Here is a 13,698-nt window from a genome sequence, read left to right on the forward strand (position 1 = left end):
ATCTGTGGGCTAAAAATTGTTAAATTGCTAAAAAAAGTTTGTATCAATGTTTGTGCCTCTTATCACAGCACCCCCCCCCAACTATGCTCGTGTCTCCCCCTCTTACTGGAATAGACGCCTGACAGGACAGAAATAGAGCAAGCTCTCACATCAGTGCCAGCAAGCTCCCTTCACATTTGAACTCTCAGTCATGTGACAAAGTTGAGAATGTTTTTAAAGACAGATACATGTTTTGTCTACTTGTCTGCAGTAAAATAAATGCTAGAATGGAAGCCGCTGGTGTCTGCATTTTCAGCCTGATAGGCTGGCGTCCTCCAGATGCAGCAGCAGCTGCAGAAAAAAGATGTGCATAAAAGTGGGCGTAAAATAGTGCAGCCTCCGTGAGTTAGAGTTCAGTTAGGACTGGATGTTACCAGGTCACATACGTTTTAAATAGCATTCACTTCACCATAACACATTGCCCTGCTACATTCAGGCTCACACACACACACACTTCAGAGAAGCTGCGCGAGAGAGCGCCGCAGTCGTTGCGTCAGAAGACACGTAACGGGACGGCCTGAGTCTGACCGGAGGAGACGGACAGAGCGGAGACAGAGAGACAGCAGGAACATCTCACCGGACACTGATACTTCCTGCAAAGACAAGGTGAGCCATTATCTGTCATTTGGAGACATCTTCACTCCGATTTCAGCCGATTAAAAACCGCTTCAGAGACAATAGATTGCGATGGAAATACAGTTTGTTGCGGCATTATTAAATGTGAAAATGAATTGCAGTAGATAGCAAGATACCACTGGAAGTCAGTTGGAATTTAACTAAGTGAATAAGTGGATATAAAAACAACATAATGCACAACAATCTGTTTTATTACAGAGAAAAGTCTAAAGTTAGAAAAAAACTAGTTAGATATAAAGCCTCCGAAGTTTATTCCACTATGTGGGTACAGATAAGGGTGGGGCTCTGTATATGTAGAGGCCCAGTCCCCGCATACCTTGATTCTGACATTAAGTTAAACTCTGCCTGCTATTTTGGGAGAGCTTCATTTTTCTCTTAAACAAACCTGGATTGAGTTTTCTCTCTTTTTCTGTGTAGAAAAGCTGCATGGGTGAAAGTCTATATTTGTCAAACATTTGTCCTCTCAGTTTGATCTTATCTGTAAAAATGTATGTCATTTTGCACTGTGATTCTAAATTCAGAAATATAGTCAGTCAGGCAAAGTTAGCAGAGCTAATTTCGCTATAGTAGCTGGGCCTCCATATGCTTTACTTGTCTGAATGGCTGCATTCATTATAGGTTAGAGTATGGCAGCATGGAAAATGTGACTAAATAGTTTTCCCGTCAATTGGCTTAATGCAAATTCCACCCGCCAACTTGTCATTTTAGGTGAATGTGAAGTCAAGTTTTATAGAAACTTGTCTCCCTGTTCTGGTTCTTTAGCTGTGCTGCAGAATTACTGTAGGTGGTGATCAGTTTTAACCAGCTGTCAGGCAGCACACTGAACAGACCACCCCATTAGATTTACTCAGGAAAAGGAGGGGTCATGCTCATGCATACTGTGTCTTTGCAACATTATTTCCCGCACATCAGAGGTGAATGACACCTTTACCAGGCCAGGGATGTTTTGCAATGATTGCTATCCAGCCCTACATCAGCATTTCTCTCTCTTCTAGGCCTGAAACTATTGATTCCTGCAGTGTTGACACAGAAGACCAAATATAGAAATGGTAAGTAGACAGGACCGTTCTCATGTTGCATTATGTAAGTATGATGTGGATTATATCAGACTGCTGACCAGATCTTGTGTCTATGGATGGTTTTGTGTATTATTGAATGAGGTGTGGACAGAGTGGGGTCATTTTACTGCCACCTACCACCATGCAAATCCTCCCCGTCATAAAGGCAGCAGTGTAGGGTGTCATTGTTACCTGTGGTGCCTGCTCATCTGATAGAAACACCGACAGCATCTTTCCAAAGGCAACGGCTCTGTAGAATTATCTCAGGCTTGTGACAGACGTCCAACTTTATTGTCCGAGCTGTATGTCAGTGCCCTGTCATTCTGATCTTACTTGAGGTGAAACACACACTTGCTCTTAATTATACTCTGCAAAGTTGTGGCCTTGGCAACAGAAGAAACAAGCAACACCTAGGGAGGAAGGAAGGAAGGAAGGAAGGAAGGAAGGAAGGAAGGGGTAGAAATTTAGCTCATAACATTAAATCCACATTTTCCACAGGAAAGGCCCATCACAAGAAATGTCATTATTTTAGTTAAAGGCCTGTTGCTAGGGGCTTGTGTTTGTGGCCCTGTTGCTATGTGGGTGAAGCTTTCCAGCTGTCGTGAAGAGTGATGGTCACTGTAGTGAAGCAGAGGATTAGAGCATGTGCAGTGGCCCCTCAGCAGGGTGGAGAGCACATTTTGGCTGACTGCCTGAATGCAGCAGTAATCTTTACAGCAGCAGCTGCGGTTTGAGTTTTCCATATGCAGGCCAGGTTTTATTATTTCCCACAGTGAATGAGCTGGTAATGTCACAGCTTCATGGGGCCAAATTGATAGAGCTATGATCATTTCAGTGTGAGCAGTAACTTTCATTTTTAAACAATGTCCTCATGCAGAGCTTTATATTTTCTTTACATGCCAAATGAAGTTTGTTTGTATGTGCTGTTGTATGAGAGACCCCTGCAAAGGGAGCTACTTTGTGTGCAACCTGACTCCCTGCTGCTCGTACACACCCTCTGTCCCTGCCCCAACACACAGACACACACATAGACATCAGGCTTTCCTCTGATCTGCTGGGGGTGAGACAGGTGCAAGCAGTCAGCTGCTGTAATGGCAGACTTGGCTTCACCTCCTGTCTCAGTGTCCCGTCACTGCCACTTTTACACGGTCCACTACTCACACCCTGCAAGGAGGTGTGGGTCAAGCCAGTGAATTGTTAGAAAGCGGGATGTGCAGTGCAAACTTGTGACCCTGAAAAAGCAAAGTGTATTTTGAGTCCTAATCTCCTGACCCTTAGTTGGGAACTCTCACAACCTCTTTCTCAGCTTTGTAAGCTGACTGGGTTGAGGTGAGCAACTGCAAAAGTGATAGCAAATGTTGGAGGAAACGCTGAACAGCCAGTCTGTAATAGAACAAGACTAGAGCCAGGCTAGCAGCTCTGTGAGGCTGTAAGACACAGCAATGCTTTGAGCTAAACACAAAATACAGCTGAGGCTGATTGGAATGTCATTGTTTCTGCAGGTATTTGGTCATAAACCAAAGTATTGGACAAATTAAAGTTTTGACATGATGATGGCGCTAGATGAAAAGTTAAGGAATCGCCAAAGTCATTGAAATTCATCCTGAAGGGGACATGAATGTCTGTACCAGATTACATGGCAATCCATCCAGTAGTTATCGAGATATTTCACTAAAAAACAAAAATGTCAACCTCATGCTGGCACTAGAGGAAAAGTCAGAGAATCCCAAAGTCAGGATTCGTTACCCTCCAGGGACCATGAATGTTTGACCAAATTCCATGGCAATCCATTAATCAGTTATGGAAATATTGCCATCCCTAGAGCCAAGCTGTTAGCGTGGCAAAAAAATTAAATAATATATTTATGCTATACCAAGAATTACTGACTTATTCCCTTTAAGCAGGCACGTTTGTTTCCCATGGCTCTATTGTTTGTGGTTTTCTAAATTTTTTTGCAATTATTGTTGTTGCTATGACTTTTAGACTTCCCTGAGCTGTGGCTAGTAGCCTCACCTCAATAGCCACAACCCAGCTGGGCACTGTCAACACCAACATGACACACATCCACAGTTCCACAGACTCTTCCCCTGAAAACATCCCAAACATAATTAGAATTCCTGTTACAGATGCACTGGAGTATTTACAGTATACACAAAGGCTCGGCTAGAGAGACAATGTGATCATGTATATGGTCTTTATATCTACCTTTAGTGCAAAAAGTTGTTCTTGAATTATCACAATTAAAAATGTCTCACCTCTGAAATTCAGTTGAACAATTTTTCTTACAGGTGTTCAGAGGCACAACAACTGATGCTCCGGACTTTGATCCAGTTGCTGATGCCGAGACCCTTTACAATGCCATGAAAGGCATCGGTGAGTGCCTCACTCCTCCATGGCTTTTGGTCACGGAGGCGAAAATGTCACCTTCCAGACAGCAGTTGTTGAGATGAAGGTTGTTGTTGTGTTCCTCAGGTAGTGATAAAGAGGCCATACTGGACCTGGTCACCTCAAGAAGCAATGCACAGAGGCAGGACATCATTGCAGCGTACAAAACCAGTTTTGGACAGGTACAAGAATACATAATCATCCTCTCATCTCTTATCTTTTATTTTGCTAAAATAGAAACTCATTTTTCAGAGATGGTTTGAATATCCTGCCATACAGTGACTTACAACACATTTAGACAGAAGTTCATAACTCCATTATGTTTTTGTTGTTTCAACAGGACCTGATTGAGGATCTGAAGTATGAGCTGACGGGCAAATTTGAGCGTCTCATTGTCAGTCTGATGAGAACCCCAGCCTACCTTGATGCCAAAGAAATCCATGATGCAGTCAAAGTAAGACATTTACCTCATTACCTCAGTAAGATTCTTTATCACATCTAATGAAGCAGAAGCTCCTTCATAATTTTAATGCTTAAACTTAATGCTCTGTTTCAAGGGAGTTGGAACAAACGAGAGATGCCTTATTGAAATCCTGGCATCTAGAAACAACAAACAGATACGTGAAATGGTTGCAGCATACAAGGAAGGTAAGGCGTGTTAAATAAGATGCCATTTTAGATCAACATATTATTTGTTTAGCATCTCTCAACATTTTACATATGTGTCCAGCCTATGGCAGAGACATGGAGGAGGACATAACCGCAGACACTTCAGGTCACTTTAAGAAGATGCTGGTTGTTTTACTTCAGGTCAGTTTACTGAGGAGTTGACATTATTATTATTATTATTATTATTATTATTATTATTATTATTATTATTATTATTATATACAGTGACTGTCTTAGCCACAGCACCTTTAAACACTGACTGATCAGCAGCATGTTGTTTTGATTTGATGGCTCCAGGGGACCAGAGATGAGTCAGGAGTGGTGGACGCAGACCTGGTGGAGCAGGATGCACAAGTGAGAATTTGAGCATTTTATGACTAGCAGAGAAGTGCAACATGCTTGGGCTTATTGACTTTATATGGCCTTTATTTAAAAAATCATTGAAGTGTAACTTTTTTTTAACTTTGTGTATATAATTTACTTTAAAATAATTTTCTTTTAAAGTACCTTAAAGGTGAAACTTTTCAGTATATTGCCACTTTGTACCAGAAGAGTGTGCCTATATTATTCAAGACATTGTTGAAACAATCAAAACATGTATCAACAAGACTAACTAGCCATGCTAGCGGCTCTGTAAGGCTGTACTTAGACACAGTGGTGTTTTGAGCTAAATGCTAACAACAGCATGCTAACATGTTGTTTAGCAGGTATTATGTTTACCGTGTTTACCATCTTAGTTTAGCATGTTTACATGCTAACATTTGCTAATTAGCACTAAACCCAAAGTAGGCTACAGCAAAAATAATGATGGGAGTTTCACTAGTTTTGCAGGACAAATAGAAGTTTTTTTAAATTCTAAATGAGAAGTCATTTATGGATTGGCAAAGTCAGTAGACCTCCTCCTCCAGGGACCTTGAATGTCTATATAAAAATTTTATGGCAATCCATCCAACTATGGTAGAGATAGGCTAAAAATTAATTTGCAATGTACCATTAGGTTACTAATTAAAGTAGATAAGCCCTGCATGCAATGATAAACTTTGGATGTCTGAAACATTTTGTATTTTGATTTTCTGCATGATCTGATCCTGTGCTCTCTTACCTCTGTGTAGGAGCTGTATGCAGCTGGAGAAGAGATGTGGGGGACAGACGAGGCCAAATTCATCATGATCCTGGGAAACCGCAGTGTGACCCACCTCCACATGGGTGAGCGCAGCTCTCAGGGAAATTAACACGACTGTGAGGCATCCAGACATTCCCACTGCGAGCGACCTCAAGTCTCTCAGGAGTTAATGGCACATTAGAAGTTGTTGTCTGAGTGTAATTGTGGAATGATGAGTTGTAGCTACATTGTATAACACTCCTCAACTAGTCCCTTTTCTGTCTAATGCCAAGAAAACAGTCTGAGGCCTGCTGTTCAGAACTGAAATTTAAATATGTGCATCACAGAGATCAGGTCACAAAAGATGAAGAAGAAAGATGACAGAAGAAAGAAGAAAAGACAAAGTTTTTTATTTTTTGATAAAGCCAAATGTAGCATTTGTTCAAAGTAAAGAGGCCTTGCGTAACAAGACTCTACAGCCATGCTAGCAGTTCTGCGAGGGCGCACCTGTTTTATACAGCCTATGGGGCGTATTTACTTGGTGCTTTGAGCTAGCATCAGCATGCTAACATCAGCATGCTAACATGCTAACAATGATAATGTTAATATGCTGATGTAGGTTAATATTGACCAGATTCACCATCTTAGTGTAGCTTGGCAGGATGCTGACATTTGACAAATTAGCACTAAACACAAAGTACAGCTCAGTTTGCTGGGAATGTCATTAAGTTCTGCAGGTATTAGACGTCATAAACCAAGATACATTCTGACCAGCTGATGGGGCTGGATGAGAAGTCAGGGGATCATCAAAGATATCAGAATTTATCCTCAAGGGACCTTAAATATCGGTAGCAAATTTTGTGGTCTGCTCACCAATCATCAGAATGAACATTAGATACCTCAATGAGCATGAGATAAATAACATTACTAAATGTTGTCTTCTGTTTGTTCAGTTTTCGATGAATACGAGAAGATTGCAGAGATGTCCATAGAGGACAGCATAAAGAATGAGCTGTCTGGGGACTTTGAGAGGCTGATGCTGGCCGTTGGTAAGAAACACACTGAAAGTACGGCTTTGTGATGACACGGGGAATGTCAATTTAACACAGGGCTCTCTTCTTGGTGTTTCTCACAGTCCAGTGCATAAGGAGTGTTCCCATGTTCTTTGCCAGGCGCCTTTACAAGTCAATGAAGGTAAACATACTCTAAGTAAAAATAGCCCAAACTATTTGTAGACAGATATGCCTTAGCAACACAGTCAAATGTGTCATTATGACACATTGTTCTTCTTGGTGGCAGATTGCAGTCTAACTTTTTGATATGATATTTAAAATTGGATTGGGACTACTTATAGTTGCCTTAGTATCCTGACCCTGAACACTTGTCCTCTCCTTCATTTCCAGGGACTCGGTACAGCTGACAACACCCTGATCAGGATCATGATTTCTCGCTCTGAAATAGACATGTTGGACATTCGAGAGTGTTTCCGTTTAAGATATGAGAAGTCTCTTCATAACATGATTAAGGTTGGTTAAACACTAATAAGTTTTTTAAATTTACTTAGAATTAAATAGCATCAGAAGATCATACACCCATAACCTGATTCTGCCTGTGTTTAAACCTGTAAGGACGACACATCAGGGGATTACAAGAAGACTCTGCTTAATCTGTGTGGAGGAGATGATGAGTAAGTTACAGTATGGCTGCAAGCAGCAGCAGCAACCAGATGGGGGTGACAGAGCACCACTTTTCAGGAGTTATTGTTTTCTGAGGGGGGTAACACAAAAAATGTTTATTGACTTAATGGGAGAGGTATGAAAACAGATCTACCATTAAATATATTTAAAACTCTTTCTTCTATGTTCCTAGAAATGTACCCACTGTACCGCTTGAGGTTTTGGCTTTGCTGAGTGTGTTCTCTTGTGTCAAACTGATCATTGCAGCTTAGCTGGAGAGTTCTTCCCTGAAGCTGCTCAGATAGCCTACAAGATGTGGGAATCAAGTGCCATGACCAAAGTCCAGGTTTGGGCATCATCTGCTCCCACTTTAGATGTGTCATTGCATGTTTGGGTTGGCAGTGGCATGCATCCTAATTACCTGCTGGCCCTGAAATGACCTGCTTCTTGCAGTGCCACGAACCTGTGCTGATAACACTGCCATGCAAGGGCACAGATCTCATTACAACTTAGGGGGGGACCACAAACATGGAATTTTCTCAAGAAGTTTTACGGGTATAATCAATATAACAGCTAGCTAGTTTAGCCAGCTAGCTACCTCTGAATATGGATCTGGCTGGGGATAAGTTAATTCACTTGAGGCGGTAAACACAGTCTGGTTACGTTTTTGAACCTTTTATTCTGTTGACTGGTAGACTTTATCTTAGTTTGAACAAAAGTACTCACAAGGCATCAGTCACAGGACTAGCCAGCAGTCACTAATCACCAGCCACTAGACTCACTCACTGAAGAAGACGCAACTCATGTGCTACAGAGATGGAATCTGGGAAACGTAGTCCAATAGCAAGCAAAGGAATCAGGATAAAGTAAACCGTTAACTTAATTTCCCAAATTCCCACTTAGTTTAGTATATGGTTCAGACCACTGAGCACGATACATAGGGGGGACATAAACACAACACTTTGTGTTTATGTGTGAATTATTTCAAAAGTGGAGTCTGCTTCTATTAAATATATATTTTCAATTACATCATTTATTTAGAAATAATTTATGGGTGGCGGCAACTTCATGTTTTTCAGAAGTTTGAGGGGACTTGTCCCCTACGACCCCCCCGGGATCTGCGCCCAGGCTGCCATGTCTGCACAGTGAAGGCTTTGTGTAACTCTGGATAAGATCAGAATGCTGTTGACTCAAATACAAATAGTTTTTGTTATAATGCACTCTCCAAACCACTGTTTGCCTCGCTTTGTCCTTGGAGTGAATGTCAGAAAGATCTCAGCATTTTGGTCAACAAAAGCTCGTCTCACTAACGCTCCGTAAAACTGAGTTGTTTTCCAGCCTGCCCACCTTTTCATTGTTGGTGGTGTCAAGGCTTCTAACCTCAAGAGGGCACACCTTCCCTCAAATGTCAAGAGAGTATTATCAGAAATCTGTTTTCAGAATTATGATATCAGCGGACTAATCCAACGGAACAACTAATTCTTTCCTCTTTTTCATATATTGTAAAGTTTTGCATGTTTAGTGCTTCAAGCTTACACATCTGGTGTATTTAATCGTATTTAATTTAATATGTATTTAATCAAGTGAAACTGTTTGTTTTTGTGTGCGCGCAATTATTGAATTTCACACTTCTCTGTCATTCCACCACCTCAGCTAAGGCCAACACTCCGCCCTGCACCCAATTTTGACCCTGCTGCTGATGCACAAGCACTGAGGAAAGCTATGAAGGGATTCGGTATGCAACCCTGAAAACTAAAGCACATTTACACTGCTACAGTTTTACAAAACAAGATATACAAATGTTACTGCCTTTTACTGCCTACAGGAACAGATGAAGATACAATTATTGACATTGTTGCGCAGAGAAGCAATGCTCAGAGGCAAGAGATCAGACAGACCTTCAAATCCCTCCTGGGAAGGGTGAGAGAAATTCATCATTGAAAATCAAAACCTCAACAAAACTAGATAAGGACTTAATGGATATGTTAAACTCAACATGACTTTATAACAACTCAGTGTGTTTAATCTGTCCTCAGGATCTGATGAAGGACCTGAAGTCTGAACTGTCAAAGAACTTAGAGAGGCTGATCATTGGGCTCATGTTGACCCCCGCAGAGTTTGATGCCAAAATGATGAGGAAGGCAATGGAGGTACAGCTGATCCAAATCACCTAATGATTTTCTTTTCATAAGTGACAGGCTGCCTACAGGCCTGTGCCTGTAGATACAGGTGTTGACATGGTAGTGATACTATATGTGTAGTAGAGAGAGAACCCGTGATGACTGATGTTAGGCCCAGAGAGGTATAGTTGGTGCTTGAATGCCATGACAATTACACTGAATGTATTTGGAAGTCAAATAACTGCATTTTAGGTATTTCTAACTTATCAAACACTGACTGAATTTCCTTGTGTCGAAACCTCACTCATCCTTTATTCTGAACAGACAAGAATTGAGTGCAAAATAATGTTTTACAATTGTCACTTTGATGCAGTGGAATTTAATAATTTGCTTATTTGAAGGCATGCGGTCAACATATAAATCAGTACAAGAACTAAATAGACGACACCTGTTTGCTGCATTTCTAAGCCTTGAATGGTCACATGCACTGAATGGTGCTATTTAGGCTTGAAAAAGTCAAGGTACCCCTGTACTGAACTGTGACTCAGTCTCTTCAGTGAGGCATGAGGTGATCAATACAGTATTAGGAAGGTCTGTCATTAAAATACAAATGGAGATTATAAAAATAAGAACAAAAAATAGTAAAAAAACATTGATTTGTCAGTACATGTGAGGAGGAATGTTTCACACGTACTGCCTTGGCGTGGTTCTTGTTTATCTGTTGTTGTTTTTTTTTTTGTTTTCTTTGCTCCTCTGCCTTTTTGTGCATAAAACTCTTGCTTTCGACAGGGGGCCGGGACAGATGAACATGCTCTGATCGAGATCCTGGTCACCAGGAGCAATGAGGAAATACATGCCATGAACGCTGCTTATCAGCACGGTGAGTTTGATGTCAAAAAAAGTCTTTAAAATCACTTTCTTCTTCTTCTTTCTTCTGGAAACCTTTTACATGCAATGTATCATGTACCCACTCTGCACAGCCTATAAGAAGTCTCTGGAGGAAGCCATTCAGTCAGACACATCAGGCCTCTTCTGCCGCATCCTTGTTTCTCTTGTGCAGGTAATGTTCTTCATCGTGAGAACTTAGACTGTGTTTAATTTCCACGCCCACTCACTAGCTGCAGTCTGTCTGCTGACTGTAGCAGATAACAAAAAAGCTCCATTTCATCACACGCACAGTTTTCTTTCACAATGTCTTACATATTAAAGAAAAAACTAAATGTTGGTGGTGAACCACTTATATTTCATCATTATTCATTTACATTTAAACGTCTTTACTCTGTTCAGGGTGCAAGAGAGGAGGGCCCTGCAGATGTGGAAAGAGCCAGTGCAGATGCTCAGGTGATTTAGTGTAAGACATCCTGTAACATTTCACTGTGTTAAAATATGAAATGGAAGAATGGGTTTAAATGATTTTGTTCCCGTTTTTCTACTCAAACCTATCAGGAACTTGCCGATGCATGCAATGCAGAGTCTGATGACATGGAGATGAAGTTCATGAGTGTTCTGTGCACCAGAAGCTTCCCCCATCTTAGAAAAGGTAAAGGTCAAGACAGACAGATCACAGTGGTCATTTGATTACAAATGTAATAACAAAGTGAAATGGATCCAGCTCATGATAACTGATCATACTTCTTGCTATTCACAGTATTCCAGGAGTTTGTCAGATACACCAACAAGGACATTGAACAGATTATCAAGAAAGAGATGTCAGGAGATGTCAAAAATGCCTTTTATGCAATAAGTAATAACCATCTTTGGTCACCTTAAATATTATAATATTGTGCTTTTTCAGTGTGTCACAGTGTATACTGCTAACAACATATAATCTGACTCCTCCTAAACCCTTTCCCTTCTCTCTCTTTGCTTTGCAGTTTGCAGTGTAAAGAACCAACCCTCTTATTTTGCAGACCGTTTGTACAAAGCCATGAAGGTATTTATTCACAGTGCTTTGAACATGTTTATGCTGTTGTATAATTCTAGCTGCAGGCCTGCAGCACGTCACCAGGGCCTTGTAACCTATTTAGGTTTTGTGTCTCTTTCTGTGTACTTTTTTGGTATTGCTGCTGCTGAGTGCTCTCAGACAGTAGCAGCTACTGTAATTAAATCAGAATATACAAAGTATCTATTGATCTCCTCTGCAGGGCCTTGGTACAGACGACAGAGCGCTGATCCGCATCATGGTGTCCCGTTGCGAGGTTGACCTTTTCAACATTCGTAAAGAGTTCAAGGAAACGCATGATGTCTCCCTCCATGAATTCATCCAGGTAGAAACTATGATTGTAAGTCAGATTCTTTGTCTACTAATACTCCTGGTTGGTTTGGTGTTCTCATCTCATCTGTGTGTCTCTGTGGAGTTTTTGTCTCTTGGCCTTTGTCCTGCTCTGCATGTGTGTGTTGCACATCCTTCTTCTGCTGCTGTGGTGGGGTGGTGGGGTACGGTAATCTTGCTTCCTGCGGTGGACTATGGGTCTGTGGCTACTTCACAGCTGTTAAGGAATTTCCCTTGCATGCTTAACTTCCTCTCTATATCCGCGTGTGATTGGTTGACAGCCGCAGAGACAGGAAGTACCCAGAAGCAGTTCTATAATAACTTTCAGATGAAATCACCGTGACACCAATACAGACAAGCAAGTAGGGTGCTCTGGATTGGCTTTGCCAGAAATATTATCAGATTATGCAACAGGAAGGATTGCCATATATTGTTTATTCTGAAGTGTACATTTATTGGAAATAATCTTTTTTTGTGTAGACAGTGCTTTTTAATAGCATATTTTTAGGTTGTCAATTTCAGTTTCAAAATAAATTTTGATTCAAGCAATTTGTCAAATAGTAAGTCTGTGTATTTATTTGATAAATTTGCAATTGCAACCAATTTACAGAAAAGTTAGTGTCACTGACATCTCAGAGCAAACAGATGCATTTAAAAAAAATTAAAAGAAATAGTTTTCTTGCTGAGAGTTAAATGAGAAGATTTATACAAATCCCATATCTTTACATCCACCTACCAGCACCTCTAAAGCTACCAGCTCCAGCTTTAGAGGTGCTGGTAAGTGGATTTTGTTACCTTCAGATATAGCCAGGCTAGCTGTTTCCCCGTTTTTCCAGTCTTTGTGCTAAGCTAAGCTAAGCAGCTACTCTGTGTAGCTTCATATTTACCATACAGCATGGGAGTGGTATCAATCTTCTCATCTAATTCTTGGCAAGAAAGCGTATCAGTGTAATTCCCAACATTAGGAACTAGTCCTTTAAAAAGATAAAAACTTATATAAATGTGATGATGATTTTAAAGATATAAATCTGTATCTACAAGTGTCAGCTGATGTTAAGGGTAATTCTACTTTTAACTCCCTTGTTGATTTTAGTTTACTTTAGCAGAGTTCTGCTTGTCCCCATGACACTCATTCAGTCAACATTAGTTAAAGATAAACCCTGCTTTCCGGTTTCAGCTCTGTGATGACCAAACGTCAGCAGGCATAAACGTGATGAAAACTGTATTTTCCATTAACTGAAGCTCCTTCTGTGCATGTTTTCCATCACTGTTCAGGGTGATACCTCAGGAGACTACCGTAAAACCCTGCTGATGCTCTGTGGAGGAGAAGATTAAACTTGTCACAGCTCTGCAGCTCCGTTCACAGACTTCAGTGAAAAACCATGAGAGAAGCATGATCACAGAGTGAAACTGTGGTGGTTAACGTCAGTATCTATTGTCAGTGTCCCTAAACTGCTGCCACTCCTCAGCCAAACCACCTGACCTATGACCTCCCAGCCTTCCAAGCCAGTTTTCTGCTTTCCTGTCTGATCGCCCTGTCCCATCAGGATGATGTCTTTCTTTTTTTATATCATATGTAACATGAAGATGTTTATGTTGGTGTGGAAAGGTGCTTCACATGTGCTGCATATTGGAAATTAGAAAGTCAAATAGTGCCTTCAGATTGCAGGCTGTCCAATGATTACTGTGATTTTAAGGTGTCATATAGACCTGAATAAAATGGTTAAAGATACCAAAAAAA

The 13,698-nt window shown here is 40.8% G+C and overlaps 1 protein-coding gene across 2 annotated transcripts; it reads left to right on the forward strand.

Annotated features, from left to right (window-relative positions):
• Window positions 1-184: 184 nt before the first annotated feature.
• anxa6 (annexin A6) lies at window positions 185-13,698 on the forward strand. 2 transcript variants are annotated; one of them, XM_044206306.1, is made up of 25 exons: window positions 185-645; window positions 1,671-1,724; window positions 4,022-4,106; window positions 4,206-4,300; window positions 4,459-4,572; window positions 4,676-4,766; window positions 4,849-4,928; window positions 5,085-5,141; window positions 5,900-5,993; window positions 6,843-6,938; window positions 7,025-7,083; window positions 7,293-7,415; window positions 7,518-7,576; window positions 7,833-7,911; window positions 9,219-9,300; window positions 9,391-9,485; window positions 9,602-9,715; window positions 10,475-10,565; window positions 10,666-10,745; window positions 10,973-11,026; window positions 11,132-11,225; window positions 11,334-11,429; window positions 11,560-11,618; window positions 11,830-11,967; window positions 13,233-13,698. In XM_044206306.1, exons 2-25 carry the CDS (start codon window positions 1,722-1,724, stop codon window positions 13,290-13,292), a joined length of 1,998 nt encoding a protein of 665 aa, XP_044062241.1. In that variant the 5' UTR covers window positions 185-645; window positions 1,671-1,721; the 3' UTR covers window positions 13,293-13,698. The 2 variants fall into 2 exon arrangements, with proteins under 2 accessions (XP_044062241.1, XP_044062242.1); XM_044206307.1 differs by having other exon boundaries at window positions 11,830-11,952.

This window comes from Siniperca chuatsi, linkage group LG8, assembly GCF_020085105.1.
Source record: "Siniperca chuatsi isolate FFG_IHB_CAS linkage group LG8, ASM2008510v1, whole genome shotgun sequence".
In the NCBI taxonomy this organism is placed as follows: Eukaryota; Metazoa; Chordata; class Actinopteri; order Centrarchiformes; family Sinipercidae; genus Siniperca; species Siniperca chuatsi.

What these genes read in the sequence shown, in the direction of transcription:
- anxa6 (XM_044206306.1), top strand. An exon ending in TGTGACCCACCTCCACATGG is followed by an intron (nt 5,994 to 6,842) that starts GTGAGCGCAGCT and finishes CTGTTTGTTCAG; the next exon opens with TTTTCGATGAATACGAGAAG. An exon ending in CTGTGTGGAGGAGATGATGA is followed by an intron (nt 7,577 to 7,832) that starts GTAAGTTACAGT and finishes TGATCATTGCAG; the next exon opens with CTTAGCTGGAGAGTTCTTCC.